The sequence below is a fragment of the Pelophylax lessonae genome (assembly GCF_965119305.1).
Source record: "Pelophylax lessonae genome assembly, chromosome: 8".
Classification (NCBI taxonomy): domain Eukaryota; kingdom Metazoa; phylum Chordata; class Amphibia; order Anura; family Ranidae; genus Pelophylax; species Pelophylax lessonae.
The window spans coordinates 163,763,153-163,783,159 of NC_138775.1; the positions used below are offsets into that span (position 1 = coordinate 163,763,153).

General features: G+C 45.9%; 1 protein-coding gene across 1 annotated transcript in view; it reads right to left on the reverse strand.

Annotated features, from left to right (window-relative positions):
• Positions 1 to 20,007, reverse strand: part of WDR47 (WD repeat domain 47) — a 153,840-nt gene that overhangs the window by 37,667 nt on the left and 96,166 nt on the right. The window contains exons 6-8 of the mRNA XM_082264966.1: positions 8,068 to 8,194; positions 7,497 to 7,675; positions 6,732 to 6,989 (exon numbers count right to left, since the gene is read on the reverse strand). Of these exons, the coding sequence (XP_082121092.1) occupies positions 6,732 to 6,989; positions 7,497 to 7,675; positions 8,068 to 8,194 (564 nt within the window). The remainder of the gene's footprint in view (positions 1 to 6,731; positions 6,990 to 7,496; positions 7,676 to 8,067; positions 8,195 to 20,007) is intronic.

Below are 20,007 nucleotides of genomic sequence, written 5' to 3' on the forward strand. Positions count from 1 at the left end.
TACTCCTGTAGGGGGCAGCATAACCCAATGGTCAAGAATGATAGCTGTATATATATATATAACTGCAGTTTAAAAAAGGTTTTCCTGAGACCTGTGAAAAAAAATCTTCTCACTGCAAAATATTCAAGGTTTACACATGTGCCCTAAATGATTCCATATCTTGGAACAATATACAATGGCCTACACTGTTCTAGTTCAGTACAAGCCAATCTTTAACTATCAGGCTAATGTGAAAACAGAGAATTTTTAGGGTCACCATATACATTACAATCTGTCAAGAGAGAGGGAAAAAAATGTCAACACAGGATGACACTGTGGACACTTCAAAATAGCATCTGCCACGTCCTAATCAAAATATGTATGGGGAGAATAGAGGCAAATGGACTTTATTGGCACCAACACTCGGACACTAGTGTCATAAAATGGAATATTTTATTATGAAATAATTAAAAAACATATATATACAAATATGTGTGTCACCACAAGTGTAAAACATAAAGACGTAACAAAAATCAAATAATACAGCACGCAATTTAAAAAGCACATATATTCTAAATTGCTGAAGCCTCTATCACTGCCTTATGGACAGATATTACCATACTTTAACTTGTATAGATCAAAGATGCTAAAATGGCCCTCTGGCTATTTCCAATGTAGTAAATTAAAGCTCTTTAGGTGAATCCATCGGCGGTGAAAATTTTCACCGCCGATGGATTCACCTAAAGAGCTTTAATTTACTACATTGGAAATAGCCAGCGGGCCATTTTAGCATCTTTGATCTATACAAGTTAAAGTATGGTAATATCTGTCCATAAGGCGGTGATAGAGGCTTCGGCAATTTAGAATATATGTGCTTTTTAAATTGCGTGCTGTATTATTTGATTTTTGTTACGTCTTTATGTTTTAGACTTGTGGTGACACACATATTTGTATATATATGTTTTTTAATTATTTCATAATAAAATATTCCATTTTTTGACACTAGTGTCCGAGTGTTGGTGCCAATAAAGTCCATTTGCCTCTATTCTCCCCATACATACATTACAATCTGACCATACAATCAACTTTGGATGTATCAAACACTATGCAATATGAGGACCTGCCTAAACCATCTTGTAGTACCATACAGTATCTCACAAAAGTGAGTACACCCCTCACATTTTTGTAAATATTTTATTATATCTTTTCATGTGCTAACACTGCAGAAATGACACTTTGCCACAATGTAAAGTAGTGAGTGTACAGCTTGTATAACAGTGTAAATTTGCTGTCCCCTCAAAATAACTCAACACACAGTCATTAATGTCTAAACCGCTGGCAACAAAAGTGAGTACACCCCTAAGTGAAAATGTCCAAATTGGGCCCATTTAGCCATTTTCCCTCCCCAATGTCATGTGACTTGTTAGTGTTACAAGGTCTCAGGTGTGAATGGGGAGCAGGCGTGTTAAATTTGATGTTTTCGCTCTCACTCTCTCATGCTGGTCACTGGAAGTTCAACATGGCACCTCATGGCAGTGTGAATCTGAAAAAAAGAATTGTTGCTCTACAAAAAGACGGCCTAGGCTATAAGAAGATTACCAAGACCCTGAAACTGAGCTGCAGCATGGTGGTCAAGACCATACAGCGGTTAACAGGACAGGTTCCACACAGAACAGGTCTTGCCATGGTCAACCAAAGAAGTTGGGTGCATGTGCTCAGCGTCATATCCAGAGGTTGTCTTTGGGAAATAGATGTATGAGTGCTGCCAGCATTGCTGCAGAGATTGAAGGGGTGGGGGGTCAGCCTGTCAGTGCTCAGATCATACACCACACACTGCATCAAATTAATCTGCATGGCTGCCGTCCCAGAAGGAGGCCTCTTCTAAAGATGATGCACAAGAAAGCCCGCAAACAGCTTGCTGAAGACAAGCAGACTAAGAACATGGATTACTGGAACCATGTCCTGTGGTCTGATGAAACCAAGATGAACGTATTTGGGTCAGATGGTGTCAAGCGTGTGTGGCGGCAACCGGGTGAGGAGTACAAAGACAAGTGTGTCTTGCCTATAGTCAAGCATGGTGGTGGGAGTGTCATTGACTGGGGCTGAATGAATGCTGCCAGCACTGGGGAGCTACAGCTCATTGAGGGAGCCATGAATGCCAACATGTACTGTGACTGAAGCAGAGCATGATCCCCTCCCTTCAGAGACTGGGCCGCAGGGCAGTATTCCAGGAGTATTCCAACATGATAACGACCCCAAACACACCTCCAAGACAACCACGGCCTTGCTAAAGAAGCTGAGGGTAAAGGTGATTGACTGCCCGACTGCGCAGGTGAAGTGCAATGGAGTCCTCTCAGATTCCTTCTCGATCTCCAATGGCACTCGCCAGGGGTGCACCCTCTCCCCCCTGCTTTTCGCCCTGTCCCTGGATCCTTTTCTCTGTAGGGTGAGGGCGAATTCGGACATCACCGGACTTACAATGGGGGAGTTTGAGTGTAAGGTCTCTGCGTACGCAGACGACATGATGTTCTCCTTATCTAACCCTGTCATTTCTGCGCCTAACCTTCTTAAGGAATTGGCGCTGTATGGTACACATGCAAACCTTAAGATCAACTTCAGTAAGTCAGAGGCAATGGGAGTCGCTATCCCCCCGACCTTAATGGCCACCGTCTCTTCCTCACTGCCTTTCCGCTGGACCAGGGGGGCGCTTACCTACCTGGGCACCCGCATGGCACCGACCATCTCGAAACTTTACGACCTTAATTTTGCCCCTTTACTAGTTACGGTCCGCCAACTCCTCGAGTCCTGGTCAACCGGCCTTCATTCATGGTTTGGGAGGTGCAATCTGCTGAAGATGTCGGTCCTTCCCAAAGTGTTGTACCTGCTTCAGGCTCTCCCGATTAAACTACCGTCCGCCTTCTTTAGACAACTGCACTCCCTGTTCATACGGTTCATTTGGGCTTCGGGCTCCCCACGATTATCCCGGGCACTTTTGACGTTGCCCAAACATTGTGGTGGCCTGGCCCTGCCTGATGTACACAAGTACTACCAGGCGACGCATCTCGGCCGCCTCCTGGACTGGCGCAGGTACTCTGCCAGTAAGTTATGGGTCGGCTTGGAACTGGCGCAATCAACGATACCCCTGGGGGGCACCCCCCGGTGTAAGGGACACTGGCCGCCCGCTCTCTTGTCCCACCCTACGATTGGGGTTACCCTCTCTGTTCTGGCACCGGTCCTCCTCCACCCCATTTCTTCAGCCACTTCTCCGCTATTCCCGATTTTGGGAAATCCGGCGTTTCCACCGGGCCTGATGGGTCGAGCCTTCCAAACACTGGTGGAACGCGATAGGAGAGTGGCATCTCACTTTACATGCCCTGGCGGTTGGCCCTCCATAGCGGAGCTATCGGACCCTGCAGGGCGCTTTGCCCTCACTTTTTGGCCAGCGGTGCAACTACACCACTTCCTCCTATCCCTACCTGAACCGGACCTCTTCAACCGGGAATTGACCCCTTATGAGGTGTTATGTGAGGGTGAGGGGATGCTCCCACACACGCTGTCTCAGGCCTATCGCCTCCTAATTTCTCCGGTGGAGGATTTCACCCCTCCCTTCCTCTCCAAGTGGGAACAGGATCTCCAGATTTCCCTCTCACCAACGCAGAAGCTCAACGTCTGCACCATTGCTCTGAAGACGCCGACCTGTACCAAACTGCAGGAATCCAACTATAAGTTGCTCACCAGGTGGTACAGGGTCCCTTCCCATCTGAGCAAAATTTTTCCAGGGACCTCAGATACCTGCTGGCGCTGTCAGGAAGACAGGGGTACCCTGCTTCACGTATTCTGGTCCTGCCCGAAACTGCGAGATTTTTGGTCCGCGGTGGGCTCCCTGTTGCGGGACCTCACCGAACATACTATCCCGGACTCACCGGAGTTTTTTCTCTTGCAACGAACCAGCATCCCACTGAGGAAATATATTGTGCCCCATGTCCTTTGTGCAGCAAAGTCCTGCATCCCGCTGTACTGGAAAACCTCCCGATCGCCCACCATCAAGGACTGCATGCAGAGGTTAGTCGAGGTAAATAGAATGGAGGATCTGACTCTCACGGCACTCCACCAACGTGAGAAATATGAGAAGGTTTGGGGATACTGGAAGGTCTTCGTCCCCTCTGAGCAGGGGAAGTCTTTGTTGGGCTCCTGAACCCGGACGGGGGATCTGTCCAAGGAGGGAGCGGTACCTAGTGCGGAGCGGTTCCCCCCCACCCTTCCCTTTGCCTCCCTGTGGCTGTGCGTTTGTCCCCCCACTGCCTATCCACCCTTTTCTCTTTCTTGTTCTCCCTTCTTTTCTCTTTTGTTATCTTGGTCTTACTATCTGAGCCTTATGCTGGAAATATGCTGCGCAGACGCTGAGTCTGTACTAGTCAATACCACTTACCTAGTGTTGACGCAAAACACCATCGAGTACCTCAACGGGGGCCTAGTGCTCCGGACAATTGTTTTGAATTTGTCGATGCTTACATGATGCTCTTATTTTCTTTCTGTTGATGTTTCAGTTTATGTCTTGACCTTTGTACTGGCAGCACGCTCACGCGTGCTTACTGCCCACTTACTTGTTGTTTACCTTCGTGCTCTGCATATTTTGGTTACATTACACTGTATTGTACTGATTTTATGGTTCAACCTTTACAATAAAAATCATATTTGAAAAAAAAAAGGTGATTGACTGGCCAAGCATGTCTCCAGACCTAAACCATATCGAGCATCTGTGGGGCATCCTCAAATGGAAGGTGGCGGAGTGCAAGGTCTCGAACATCCACCAGCTCTGTGATGTCGTCATGGAGGAGTGGAAGAGGACTCCAGTGGCAACCTGTGAAGCTCTGATGAACTCCATGCCCAAGAGGGTTAAGGCAGTGCTGGAAAATAATGGTGGCCACACAAAATATTAACACATTTTTGGCCCAATTTGGACATTTTGACTTAGGGGTGTACTCACTTTTGTTAACAGCGATATAGACATTAATGGCTGCGTGTTGAGTTATTTTGAGGGGACAGCAAATGTACACTGTTATACAAGCTGAACACTCTTTACATTGTAGCAAAGTGTAATTTCTTTAGTGTTGTCACATGAAAAGATATAATAAAATATTTACAAAAATGTGAGGGGTGTACGCACTTTTGTGAAATACTGTAGTTGTTAGTATATCTGAAGGAAATTGTAAAATCAGAATAGAATGTGGGTGGTGAAATTTTTTTTATGTCACAGTATTTGCTCGGCGGTTTTTCAAACGCAAATTTATGCGAAAAAAAAAATGCACTTCAATGAATTTTAGTGCAAACAAACACAATACCCCTTTTTTGGTTAAATATAAAGGATGAAGTTATCCTGAGTAAATAGGTACTTACATGCCATGCTTTAAAACTGCGCAAGACCGTGACACGGTGCTAAACTACGGCACCTAAAAATCTCTATAGGCAACACTTTAAAAGCCTCTACAGGTTACCAGTTCAGAGTTACACAGGAGGTCTAGCACTAGCATTATTGCTCGCACGATGTTTGCGGCGATACCTCACATGTGTGGTGTGAACACCCTTTGCATATGTGTGTGGGACCTAATGATGTGCTTAAGCATTGGAGCGGATGGGTTTGGGGCGCTTTAACATTTTTTTTTTAATTTTTATACTGTCTCTTTACACTTTTTTTTTTTTTTTTTCAGTCGATTTTATCGCCATTACAAGCTATGGACAAAATCCCCTGTGATAGCATGGGCAGTGACAGGTACTCTTTACTGAGACATCTGCAGTCTATTAGCCCCCAGGTCTCTCCTCTGCCCTTAAAGGAGTTGTAAAGTCTCAAGGTTTTTCACCTTAATGCACTCTATGCATTAAGGTGAAAAACCTTCTTGGTTGCAGCTGCCCCCCAGACCCCACGTTATTCTTACCTGCACGTTCCAGCGATGAGCACGAGCCCAGCAGCTCCAGCTGCTGTCTTGGATCCCCATTGGATAGATGGATAGCAGCAGGAGCAATTTTCCTTTGCACAGAGCAGGTAGGTATAACATGTTTAAAAAAAAAAAAAAAAAAAAACCTTTACAATCACTTTAAAGGCATCTGATCAAACCAAGATTGATGCTTTCACAAGCCAGAAACAGCTGGTTTCTGGGCCAAACCAAAAAAGACAAAAATTCTTGTCGCTTCCAGTTTCCCAATTTTACCACACGTAAAATGTATCTGCTAGGGTCGGTTTTAGATTAAAGAGAATCGTTGGCCAAAAACAGATACTGGGATTTACCTTAAAACTTTCCATTTTGTAGACATTCAAAATACCAGAGACTCCTGCTGGGCACTGCCAACTTGGATAGAAAGCCAGCAGCCATAGCAGACTCAGAGGTGTCACTCAAATTACACTATACAATTCTCCTTCACTCCTTACCTGGCAACTACATAAGAGACCATGTAAAGAGTTGATGGAAAGAGCACTTGCAGAAGAGGAAAAGGATATGGCATGCAAGAAGGAAGAGGGCTGTGCTAGGAAACTGACTCTTCCAAAAGTAAACCCCCTTTTTTTTTTTTTTTGGAAGTTTAATGGCACACTGCAAATTAATAAAATAATCTATTGTGTTTATTTAGAGTACTTGATTTTACCGTGTGTTTATCCAGAATTTTTAAGTTGGTAAAAGTCTTTTAAAAACGACAAAAATCACTTTCTACAGTTGTGTACACAATTTCAAATCTGGAAACAGACTCATGATTTCACTGACCCAACACTTCCAAAAACGGGCGATTCCTCTGGGAATGGGATGTGGTTAGTGGCTCCTAGCTTGTGAGGAGTACTGGTACTGATGCTCTGTCCATCAGGCTGTAGATTTCTAAGCAAAGAAGTCGACACTGGAGGTGTGTGTCCATTGGTGGCTGAAGAGCTGCCTTCTCTGGGACCATTGTGCTGTTTAGTCTTTGGTTGAATGTCCTCACTCAGAGGCTCCATCCCCACATTCAATTCCCCTAACTTCTTGATTGATCTTAAAAAGGAATACAAAAAAAAATAAAAAGACAAAAATGTATTAGGGCACACACAAATGTTCTAAAAATTAGAGTGCTCTCTTAAACATTATATGCCATGCTATGTATACATTTCTACCTTTACATGTTTTAAAACAACCCTGTCTGACATGATTATGGTTTTGTACAGCAAAGACATAAAAAGCTGTTTTGACATTTTACATTCATGTATTACAATCAAAGCCTTGCAGTTATACCGTCAATAGGATAGCTGAAAATTGTACATAGTTAGCCCAAACATAGCTCTCTCCCTGCCAAAACATGATGACTGCACCCAATCTCAATTCTGTATTACAGTATAATATTAATCCAGACACTGGCAAACTTCATAGAAATGCTTTTTTTTTTTGTTTTATCTGATCATTAATATATGGCCAAACACAGCAACAAATGTCTAAGAACCTATGGGATGAAAACATGGCTTACTAAATACCTGAGTGTTTGGAACAATTTTATCATAAAATTACCTATTAAGAAATTGCTCTGTGAGATTCTGTGGATGCTCGGCCTCCTCTGTTTGGTTCACTCCCCCTTCAAAAAGCATTTGCTGGTACAGCTGTCTTTGTTGCTCCTTCTGCTCCAGGTGTTGCTGGTAACGTAGTTTCTGCCGGTAATATTCTTCAAACTGGTCTGTGGAATCCCGAAGCTAACATATACCAAAAAAAAAAAGTCTGAACAATCTGTCTGGCTTGTTCTTTGTAAATTGTGACCAGAGAAGTTCTGTATTCTCACAAAGATACATTTAATCTCAGGGCTAAAAGGTGTCACCTGAATGATGAACATATGCTCGGATACGGTTATTCTGACTCTAGGATCTCGGCACAGAGACTACAGGCTCAGGATGAGGGGAGAATGCAAAAAAACAGAAAGCAAGGTATAGGTGTACAGGAAGCTTACCTGAGAGTGGACAACCAAGTAGAACACTTGGGGAAGAAGCATGGTGGGGAAGTTAGAAATGTTACCAGTAAAATGGTCTAAAGTAAAATACGATTGTATATTCCATTCACCATCTCATGAAAAACTAGAGAAGGAACATACCTCATTTCTGTCTGGCCTCTTTGGCTCCTCAAGGACAGCAGCACTCTCCTGGTCTTTTTCAGAACTTGGGTTTTGGCACAAAGTCTCGCTGCTGTTCAGAATCTCTTTTTCCTGTGGGGTATCACTCCTAATAAAAAACAGAGAAAAACTCCTTAGCAGTTACTTTTCATTTCTTTTTCCAGGAATGTACAACCTTTCTCTTTTTGTCCCCAATAAAGACAGACCCCAACAGGAACACCAACACTTTACTCCTGGGACCTTATGTGGGTTCCCAAGCCCCAAATTACCTACCTGTATCATTTTTTGAAAAAATAAATAAAAACTCTGTAGAGGCATGTGGGGAATAAAGGTGGGCATCACAAAAAAACTTGACATGAAACTATTATAGTACTGGCACACAATTATACAGTTATTTTGCAGTAATGACCTGTCAAAATTGCCTGTATTATAACAGCAAATAAAAGATAATTTGGTTATTACCTGAACATCTAAGGTTAGCTCCATAACCTAGTATCAGAACTAACAGTGGACTATTGACACCTACACAATTAACCCTTTCAATGAAATCAGTCCATGTCAGCGTTTTGTGAGTGTGCACACCCAATTGTCTGGAAGTTTAGTGAAGTCACTGCTATGCGGCTTTATATTTCATGGTGACTAGAACCAACACTCCTGTGCTGATAAGGACCAAAGGCTGAAAAGGTACAACCTGCAGATCAGTGTTCCTTCTCCACCAAGGTTGTAAGATGCCTTATGCATCCAAAAAACAAGTCATTCGACCTCTAGGTTTGACATGACCAAAAAAGTTTATTCTATTATCAGTGGATGAGAAAAGTCAATATGGGCTTCTTCACACCTGTCAAACGCAGGTCTCTGTAAACCATGGGTGTCCAACCTTTTAGCTTCTCTGGGCCACATTGAGTGTAGAGAAATTTTCTCGGGTCGCATATTAAATATATATACCATAGTTAAGATATATACCGTAAGTAATAAAATGTCGCCGCCCCCCCCCCCCCCCCCACTGATTTAACACAACTAGAGGATGATCAAATGAAATGGAATCAGTATACAGAGTGTGGCAAACACAGCCACTGCATATTGTCCTTCATGTATGCATTAGGTTTATTGCATGTGTATACATTTAAGAACCAAGGGCTTGGAATGTAATGCTACAGCCCTTCTCCCCCCACCCCCCCCTCCTGTTTCGGTGTCTAAGTGTGTGGATTCATGACAGACAATGGTCTGAGTTGGAGACATCTCTCCGCAGGGGGTGTGTATTAGGACTGCCTGTTTCAAATGTACAAATGTTCAGTTCTCATTGGTTGGTCTATGTTCCCTTCCCCCCTTCTGTGGCAAGGCTAAGGGGAGTTTCCCTAACTGTATGTAAAACTGTATGTCTTGGAATGTAATAAACAGTTTAAGCTCTGCATGGTTAACCCTCAACACCTGTGTGGATTATCTCGTGATTGAGAGGTTACGGGCTGGGTATGGCTTCTGCGCAGGCTGTGGGTGTGTTTGGAGGACAGGAGACAGTTTCGGCGGATGTGCCCAGCTGGGGTACAAAGATCCGCCACATTGGTTGGCAGCGGTGCGATGTCTCCTGCAGCTCAGGACATCCAAACCACCACCAGGATTCAAGATCTGGGCAGCTGCCGAGGAGTGATACGGGCACCAGCCAGCATGAGAGCGGAGTTCGGGAGGAGGCTGCAAGGCATGCGGAAGCACCATCGGGGACCAGCGACAGAGCACACCAGGCTCGGCTGGGAGGATGTGATCCGCCGACAACTCTGGCATGAGGCGCTAAGCCACGAGCGGCACCATCAGGGGAAGATCCTTCCCTCCTCCACAGAGATGTACCGGACGCAGTACTGTGCGCGAGAGGTGTTCCTGAGGGAACGACCGCGAGATGAAGGGAAGACGGAGCTCGGCAGATTGGTCCAGGAGGAAATGAGGCTGGACGCCAGCTACAGAGCCCTCCGGTGGTTCGCGGCTCAACTGTGGCCAGGTACAGCAGATGGCAGCCCGACAGAAGGCGTTGGCTATGGCGGCGCGAGGCTGCTACATCAAAAAATGTATGGAGACCCAGACTTTGGGAGCGATGAGGAGTGGCGGCTGGAACACATTCTGGATTCCGAGATGAGGTGCTGGACCTCCCCGACGAGGCGTGTGACCTGGAGGAATTGGAGTTCCTGATTGAGCAGGAATGGGAGCTCGAGATTGCCTACAAGCGGCTGTTTGACGGTGATCAGCAGCCTGGCATGGCTTCTGTTGCCTGGGACTGTCCGAGAGAAATAGCAGACAGTCACAAAGATGAGAAGCAAATGGGGCCAGGGGTGACCCTGCGTTTTCCCGTACTAACTGCAATGGAAGAAGCAGCGATGATACAGAGGGCATTGCGAGCGCTAGAATGCCAAAACGCACCGGAGGTCCCCCAGGCAGCGAGACAAGCTAATAGCATGAAGGCCTCAGAAGGGGGAGTTGAGACCGGCGCTGGAAGGCTGGGAAATGGTGATCAGCAGCAAGTCCAGAGTATCTCATCTGGTGCCCCAGCAGAAGCACTGGCTACAGGGTGGAGTGCCCCTGGCATCTGCCCAGCATCAGAAAAAGAGTTGGATTCGGAGAGTCTGAGAGAGGATCTGCGTGAGCTGTTTTCCCAACAGCAGATATCCCCACTGGGAGTAGAGGAAGCAATTCTTCCTCCCCAACAATTGGACACTACCCCAATGTTCATCCCCCCAGCAGAAGCGCTGGCTACAGGGCAGAGTGCCGCTGGCCTCTGCCCACCCTCAGATTTAGATCCAGGGAGTCCGAGGGATGACCTCAGTGAGCCGATTCCCCAGCACTTGGACACTACCCCAGTGGTTATCCCCCCAGCAGAAGCGCTGGCTACAGGAGAGAGCGCTGATGGTCTCTGCCCAGCATCAGAACCAGAGATGAAGAATCTGGGAGACAGTCCCTGCAAGATACCTTCTCAGCGGCTGGTAACTACACCAGGAGAAAAGCAAGTAGCTTTTTCTCCCCAAATGCATAGCCCTACCAGCCTACATTCCCTACCAGCGGAAGCGTTGGCATCAGGACAGAGGATTATTCAGCTCCCCCCAATATCTGCAACCCTGCCCTGGATCAGAGGAGTGCAGACAGCTGTTCCCACTCTGCAGCAGCTGTTTTTATTCATGGGAGACCCTATGTGCAATTTTGCTCCCCAGCGCCGTACTTTTACTTTTCCTGGTTGCCTGGAGTGGAAGTTTGTGACTAACGCAGGTCCAGACCAGTTGAGGGTCAGGAACCTCGTTAGTCTGTTTTTAACAGGGGAGAAATGTGACAGAACCCACTGTCACTGTGTGTTTTGGAGGGGACTGTGCGCCAGCCTCCTACCGACAGACTATGGGCCAGAAGATACTGGAGTTTGGCGCTGCAGCCTTTTGACTTTACCATCCACTACTGCCCTGGGAAGCAAAACGCCAACGCCGACGTATTATCCAGGCAAACAGACATTGACAAATGATCCGTGAGTACACCCCGGACATCCCCAAGCCGATCCGTTAGGATCAGACTGTGTATGCCGGCTTGGTTCTGGGGGAGCAGTGTGGCAAACACAGCCACTGCATATTGTCCTTCATGTATGCATTATGTTTATTGCATGTGTATACATTTAAGAACCAAGGGTTTTGAATGTAATGCTACAGCCCTTCTCCCCCCATCCCCCCCCTCCTGTTTCTGTGTCTAAGTGTGTGGATTGATGACAGACAATGGTCTGAGTTGGAGACATCTCTCCGCAGGGGGTGTGTATTAAGACTGCCTGTTTCAAATGTACAAATGTTCAGTTCTCATTGGTTGGTCTATGTTCCCTTCCCCCCTTCTGTGGCAAGGCTAAGCGGAGTTTCCCTAACTGTATGTAAAACTGTATGTCTTGGAATGTAATAAACAGTTTAAGCTCTGCATGGTTAACCCTCAACACCTGTGTGGATTGTCTCGTGATTGAGAGGTTACGGGCTGGGTATGGCTTCTGCGCAGGCTGTGGGTGCGTTTGGAGGACAGGAGACAGTTTCGGCGGATGTGCCCAGCTGGGGTACAAAGATCCGTCACACAGAGGTTTACTTCTTCTGAGCGATAATAAAGGAACACTCTAACCACCATGACCACTTCAGTGATTTGAAGTTGTCATGGTGGTAGGAGTCAGAAACACTGCACATGTTCCCCCTCCCCCCTCTGAGGCAGCCTCTGCCTACCGTTAGTTGGAAGCTGCTTTGGCCGTGCCCCCGACCTGACTTCCCTCCTCCCCAGCAGAAAAAAAAATTGTGGGGGGGCAGTGGGCCGCATTGCCTGAGGTTCCGGGCCGCAGGTTGGACATGCCTGCTGTAAACGAACAAACAGTTCAAACCACAATGCTGGTATGTGCAATTTTTTTATTTCTTTACAGAAAATTATGTGCACTTTTTTTTATTTCTGTACAAATTACAAATGCAGCATGCAATTGGTAAGGATGAAAGGAAGAAACCGCTGTGGAAAGAAGAGAGGGATTAGGCTAAGTTAACATGTAGGCGTTTTGGGACGTTTTTGGGGAGTTTTTCTGCTCTAGGATCAGCTCAAAAAACGCCCAACAAGACAAATCCTATTCATTTCAATGGTCCCTGTTCACATCTGAGCATTTTGACGGTTTAAGCAAAACACCCAACGCTCAAAAAAAGTACGAGCTTCTTTTTGGGCAGATTACAGGAGTTTTTATTTTTTTCCATTGGTTACTAGTTAACCTAAAAACGCCTGCACAAAAACGCCTGTAAAACGCCTGTAAAACGTCTGAAAAAACGCCCATAAAAACGCCTGTAAATAGCAACGCCAAGATGTGAACGTAGGCTTCAAGAGAAGTTTGAATTCCTTGTGTAGCACAAAGGCTTTTTTTTTTTTTTTTTTTACAGGTTAAAGCTACAAACGGAAGCAAAACTTGTGAGGGACAGTAGCCAGGAGAATGTCCCTTATAAGTTTGAAGGGTGGTTACCAAGGTGGGGAACAATGTGAACACCCTGTAGAAGGGAGAGGCAAGGGGTCTTTGGAAAAAAAAAAAAAAAAAAAAATCGCTAAGGCAGAGATTTCACCCTTGATGGTACTCAAGGCCAAAAATTTTGTTTCAGACCAGACTGGAGAAACAGGATTTGTCCCATGGAATATATCTTAGTATTCCAATGTCCTTTGGAAAAAGTCACAGGAAGTTAGAAAACGCGCCATCATGGAGCATAGTGACGTCATCATGCACCAGGAATGAGCTGGCTGGATACAAGCTAATAGAGATGCTGTAGCCTTATCCTTAAGGGGGGCATGTACCTCTAAATATCTTTACTTGTTTTTAAAGTGGTGCACTACTGTTGATTAGCGCACCAGCATTTTGAGTGCATTTTAGAGTTTTAATAAATAGCTCATGTTTTTTTTTAAGAGGTAAAACACTGTAGTTTCTATTATTTTTGAGCAGTTTTGGATACTGAAGAGATTCCTTGGGTGATTCCATACCACTGACCACATTGGAGGAAACATCCGGAAGAAGCAACTACATTTCTGAGCGGGTAATGAAACCCCTAAAGGGGAATGTGCGCAGTGACCTATATTAGGTCTGGGTATTAAGGTGAGTGCAAAGAGTGATTGGTGGCAGGATCCACTGAAGAGTGATCACATTGGTGAATATTTGATCAAGATAGCAAATTATGATATATAAATTGCATACCAGATTTTTAAAATTGTAGTAGTGGTGGAAACCTCTCACTTGAACAGCGGACATACAGTAGGTATAAAAAAAGAATCCCCCACTCTTTAAAATAATCACGTTTTGTTGCTTTGCAGCCTGGAATTAAGACAGAAACTGTTTTTTGTTTTATCCAGCTGTAGTTACTCAGTTCAACTTATGACATCCAAGTGAAAGATAGAACACCAAAACATCAAAAAAAAAAAAATTCAAAAACAGAATTACTGAGTTGGAAAAAGTACCACCCCCCCCCCCCATTCTTAAAATGACTTGTAAACTTAAATTAGGTGTAGCTAATTTTCTCAATGGCACACAAAGCCATTTGACCTAACTGATCAGCGCTGTGGTCAATTTGATTAGCTTAGCATTAAAAGAGCTTTCCTGGAGAATTTCAGTCCCTGATAGTGCAACTGAAGCAAAAAATAGACTATGGGTAGCAAGGCACTGTCACGGGGATCTCCAGGATAAAGTTGTTGACAGGCATAAGTCAGACGATGGATACAAAAGAATTTCAAAGGCTTTATAAATGCCTAGAAGCACAGTGAAGTCTATTATTACTAAGTGGAAGGTATTTGGTACAACACAGACCCTCCCCGGATCAGGACGCCACTCCAAACTGGATGAAAGAGCCAGGAGGAAACTAGTAAGAAAGGCTAGCAAGAGACCTACAGCAACTCTGAAGCAGTTGCAGGAATTTATGACAGAGTAGTCATTGTGTGCATCTGACAACAATAACACAAATTCTCCACAAATGTGGGCTTGTAAGAGTTGCAAAAAAAAAAAAAAAAAGGTACCCCTTAAGAAAGGCCACATGCAATCACGACTGAGCTCTGCCAAAACGCATCTTGTAGGTTCTGGAGCCACATGGAAAAAGGTGTTATGGTCAGAGGAGAATAAAAATGAATGATTTGGCCGCAACACCAAACAATATGTTTGGCGGAAATCCAATACAGCTCACTATCTAAGTAACTGGATTTTTGTCTTACCATAAAATCCTTTTTTTTGAGGTTCACTGACCGATATAGCTCCATATCTTCAGACCACTGGGCTTTTACACTGCTCTCTCTTCAGGAGTAGGACTAGGCAGAAATCTGTTTGGTTACGCCCCTGGGACAGTCCCAGAGGGTATACCATCACTTCCTGCTATAGAATTTAAGTCTGTAACAAGCTGTGTCAGAAGAACATATAACACAACTCAACAGCTGAGGTGGAAACAGGAAGTGCACGGAAGCAGTGTGGGAGGAGCAAGCAGCAGCAGCTGCGAGGAGAGCTGTGTGGAGGAGAGCGTGGAGGAGAGCCGGGTGACACGTGCGGGGGAGCCGCACTAGGTCACTAGAAGCCGGCGCGGGTGCAGGGGACCAGGACAGAGAGCGGCGGCTGCGGGACCGGGACGGTAAGCGGCGGCTGCGGGACCGGGACAAAGAGCGGCGGGACCGGGACTTGAAAGCTGCGGCGGTGGAGGATGGACACCGCACAGTATTGAGGAGGCAAGTGTTCCCGGAAGCAGGGGAGGAGGAGCAGCGGCGACTGGTGAGTATCTCTGCAGCTGGGTCATTATTCTTTGTGACGGTGCTTGGGATTGTGACTGACTAACAGACCTGTGACTGACTGACCATAGGGATCTGTGACTGACTGACCACTTAGGGATCTGTGACTGACTAACAGACCTGTGACTGACTGACCATAGGGATCTGTGACTGACTGACCACTTAGGGATCTGTGACTGACTGACCTTGCTTGCGACCTTCAGCGACTGACAGACTGCTCTGCGACTGACAGACTGCTCTGCGACTGGCAAACTGCGACTGACTCTGCGACTGACTCTGCGAATCTTGCGACTGGTGAGTATATTTGCAACTGGTGAGTATATTTGCAACTGGTGAGTATCTTGCGACTGGTGAGTATCTTGCGACTGGTGAGTATCTTGCGACTGGTGAGTATCTTGCGACTGGTGAGTATCTTGCGGGAGAGATTCTTTGCGACTGGTGAGTATCTTTGCAACTGGTGAGTATCTTTGCGACTGGTGAGTATCTTGCGGGAGAGATTCTTTGCAACTGGTGAGTATCTTTGCAACTGGTGAGTATCTTTGCAACTGGTGAGTATCCTTGCGTCTGTGCTATCTTTGCGACTGGTGAGTATCTTTGCGTCTGTGCTATCTTTGCGACTGGTGAGTATCCTTGCTTCTGTGCTATCTTTGCGACTGGTGAGTATCTTTGAGTCTGTGCTATCTTTGCGACTGGTAAGTATCTTAGCGACTGGTTAGTTTATTAGAGACTGGTGAGTACCCCAGGTTTAGTACTAGGGAAGTTAGAGGTAGGGTAGGTAAGGAAGAGCAGGTCGTTAACATTATCCCCATAGAGTAGTGGGTAATAATGTCCGACAGGATTGGGGGTGCCACTCAGTGCACTTCTTGCGGCATGTATGCGTTCCTTGATGATCCAATCGAGGACGAATACTGCTGTGCGAGATGTGAGCAACTGGTTGCTCTGGAAGCCCACATCGTGGATCTAAAGAACACAGTGACAAGACTGCGTGGCATCTACAACCTGGAAAGGAGCTTGGACTTTACCCATCAGGCGCTGGCAGGGGTCAGCATAGAGGAGGGAGGAATGGAGGAGACGCAAGCAGCAGAGGTACGCAGCTGGGTGACTGTTAGGAATGTTAGGGGGAGGAGTGTCAGGGAGGCCAGTCCTGAGTTGATAGACCCCAACATGTTTGCCGAGTTGCAGGTTGAGGGGGATATCAACTCAGGGGTGGCAGTGCTGGAGCATGCGCCCTCCCCCAGCTGCCAGGGGGGGGTCGGCTCCAGGAAGAAGGGGGGCCGTAACTCAGGAAAGGTTAGAAAGGTTGTGGTAGTGGGGGACTCAATTATCAAGAGGACAGAGAGGGCAATCTGTAAAAAAGATCTTGTGAACCGAACAGTATGTTGTTTACCGGGCGCCCGCGTTCGGCATATCGCAGATCTGGCAGACAGATTGTTGTGCGGGGCTGGGGATGACCCAGCGGTCATGGTGCATGTGGGCACTAATGACAAAGTTAAAGGTAGGTGGAGGATCCTTAAGAACGATTTCAGGGACTTAGGTAATAGATTGAGGAAAAGGACCTCCAAGGTGGTTTTCTCTGAAATACTGCCTGTACCTCGAGCCACACAGGAGAGGCAGAAGGAGATTAGGGAACTTAACAAGTGGCTGAGGAACTGGTGTAGGAAGGAGGGGTTTGGGTTCCTGGAGAACTGGGCTGACTTCTCAGTCGGCTACCGGCTCTTTAGTAAGGATGGGCTGCACCTTAATGGGGGCGGTACAGCTCTTTTGGGGAGAAAGATGGCCACCAAGTTGGAGGAGCTTTTAAACTAGGAGACGGGGGGGAGGGCTCAGAAGTAGAGTCAGTTAGGAGGGAGCAAAGGACTGAAGGCAGTTGTAGGGTCAGCAGCGACAGTAGGTCCACAACGTCTATTGGTAGGTCTGTGCGGGAGAACCGCAGACCAAACAGGAATAAACATAACCAATCACGTTTAACTTCCGTAAAACTAAGAGGGGTATATGCTAATGCCAGGAGCCTAGCTAATAAAATGGATGAGTTGGAAATGTTAGTACATGAGGAGGACATAGACCTAGTGGGAATAACGGAGACTTGGTTCGACCCCTCACATGACTGGCTGGCAAATATCCAAGGGTATTCAGTGTACCGGAAGGATAGGGTAGGAAAAAGAGGGGGAGGGGTATGTCTCTACGTCAAGAATAATGTAAGGGTGATAGAGAGGAGTGACATTACGGAAGGGATGAGTATGGAGTTAGAATCCGTATGGGTAGAACTCCATAGGGAAGGAGAAAAGGGAAAAGTAATTGTGGGGGTTTGCTATAGGCCACCTAAACAAGGGGAGGAGGTAGAGCTGGAATTTTTAGCACTTTTGGGTAAAGTGGCAAAGCTAGGATCAGTCATCATATTGGGGGACTTCAATTATCCTGACATTGACTGGGGAGAGGGGACTACACACTCACATAAGGGCCGTCAATTCACGGAAACCTTACTGGATAATTACATGTCACAGTTGGTGGACTCCCCTACCAGAGAAAACACAATCCTGGATCTATTGATCACTAATGACCCAGACCTAATCTCGGAGGTAGGAGTCCAGGACAACCTGGGCTCTAGCGATCACAGGATGATCACATTTAGCGTAAATAACAATATAGCAAGGCAAGTGGGGAACATAAGAACCCTTAACTTCAGAAGGGCAAACTTTCCAAAATTGTACTTGTTGATGGAAAGGGTAAACTGGGACCGAACCCTGGGATCCCTGACCACAGAGGAAAAATGGGAATGCTTTAGGAACATATTAAGCAAAGGCATCTTGCAGTGCATTCCTATGGGAAATAAATTTAGAAGGGACAAAGCCAAACCTGGCTGGCTAAACCGGAGCGTTAAAAAACTTATTAGGGGAAAAAAATTGGCCTTCAGGAAATATAAATCAGAGGGCACAGTATTGGCTTTCGACCAATACAAGGAGGCAAATAGGAAGTGTAAACACAAAATCAAGATGGCTAAAATAGACTTTGAGAGACAAATAGCGGAGGATAGCAAAAAAAACCCAAATAAATTCTTTAAGTATATCAACAGCAAAAAAACTAGGGCAGAGCATATTGCACACATAATTAACAATGATGGGAGGATGGTTACAGAGGACACTGAAAAAGCAACCGTACTGAATGCTTTTTTCTCATCAGTCTTTACACAGGAATTGGAGGGGTACACTGACCATGACTGTATAGTCAGTAGTAATACACAGGACTTGCCACTATGGCTAACAGAGGGGGAAATCAGGGAAAGGCTGGATAAACTCAACACAAACAAATCACCAGGCCCGGATGGCGTACATCCGAGAGTACTCAAGGAACTCAGTAAGGTTATATCCAGACCACTGTTCCTGATCTTTGCGGACAGTATTAGGACAGGAGATGTACCAGGGGAGTGGAGGAAAGCTAACGTGATTCCGATATTCAAAAAGGGTCAGAGGCATATACCGGGAAATTATAGGCCTGTCAGTCTGACATCAGTAGTATGTAAACTTCTGGAGGGGATGATAAGGGACTATATCGTAGAGTTTGCTAAGGACAACAGCATCATCAGTAGTAACCAGCACGGGTTTACAAATGGGCGTTCTTGTCAAACCAATCTCTTAACATTCTACGAGGAGGTGAGCTGTGAGCTAGATAGGGGCAGACCAGTGGATGTGGTGTACCTAGATTTTGCTAAGGCGTTTGATACAGTTCCCCATAAGCGCTTAATTTATAAAATAAGGTCTGCAGGTATCGACAGCAGGGTTTGCTCTTGGATACGGAACTGGCTAAAAGGGCGTGTCCAAAGGGTGGTAATAAACAGCGCGTACTCAGACTGGTCTGAGGTAGTAAGCGGGGTCCCCCAAGGCTCAGTCCTAGGACCAACCTTGTTCAATTTATTCATAAACAGCATTGAGGACGGGATCAGTAGTTCAATATCAGTTTTTGCAGATGACACAAAATTAGGCAGGACAATAACAGCACAGCATGAAGCAGATATCCTACAGAATGACCTGGACAAAATAACGGAGTGGGCAAATACATGGCAAATGAGGTTTAACGTGGAGAAATGTAAGGTTTTACACTTGGGGACTAGAAACATAAAAGCACAATACACGTTAGGAGGGGAACCCTTGGGAGAATCAAAAATGGAGAAGGATCTGGGAGTCTTGGTTGATGATAGACTAGGCAACAGCATGCAATGTCAAGCGGCAGCTGCCAAGGCTAGCAGAATATTAGCATGCATAAAGAAAGGGATGTATTCCAGAGATAAGACTATAATCCTTCCACTTTATAAAACTCTGGTCCGACCTCATCTGGAGTATTCGGTCCAGTTCTGGTCACCAGTCCTCAAAAGGGATGTGTTGGAGCTGGAGAGAGTCCAGAGAAGGGCAACTAAACTAATTAGGGGATTGGAGGACCTTGATTATGAGGAGCGTCTGCAATCGCTTGATTTATTCTCCCTGGAGAAGAGACGCCTGAACAATGATAGCAATTTTTAAATATCTAAATGGGGATCTAGGCTTAGAAAAAAAGCTGTTCAGTCGAAGGGATTGCATGAGAACTCGGGGGCATACAATGCGTTTAGAGGAGAAGCGTTTTAACCTCAGGCAACGTGGGGGGTTCTTTACTGTTAGGGCTACAAGATTGTGG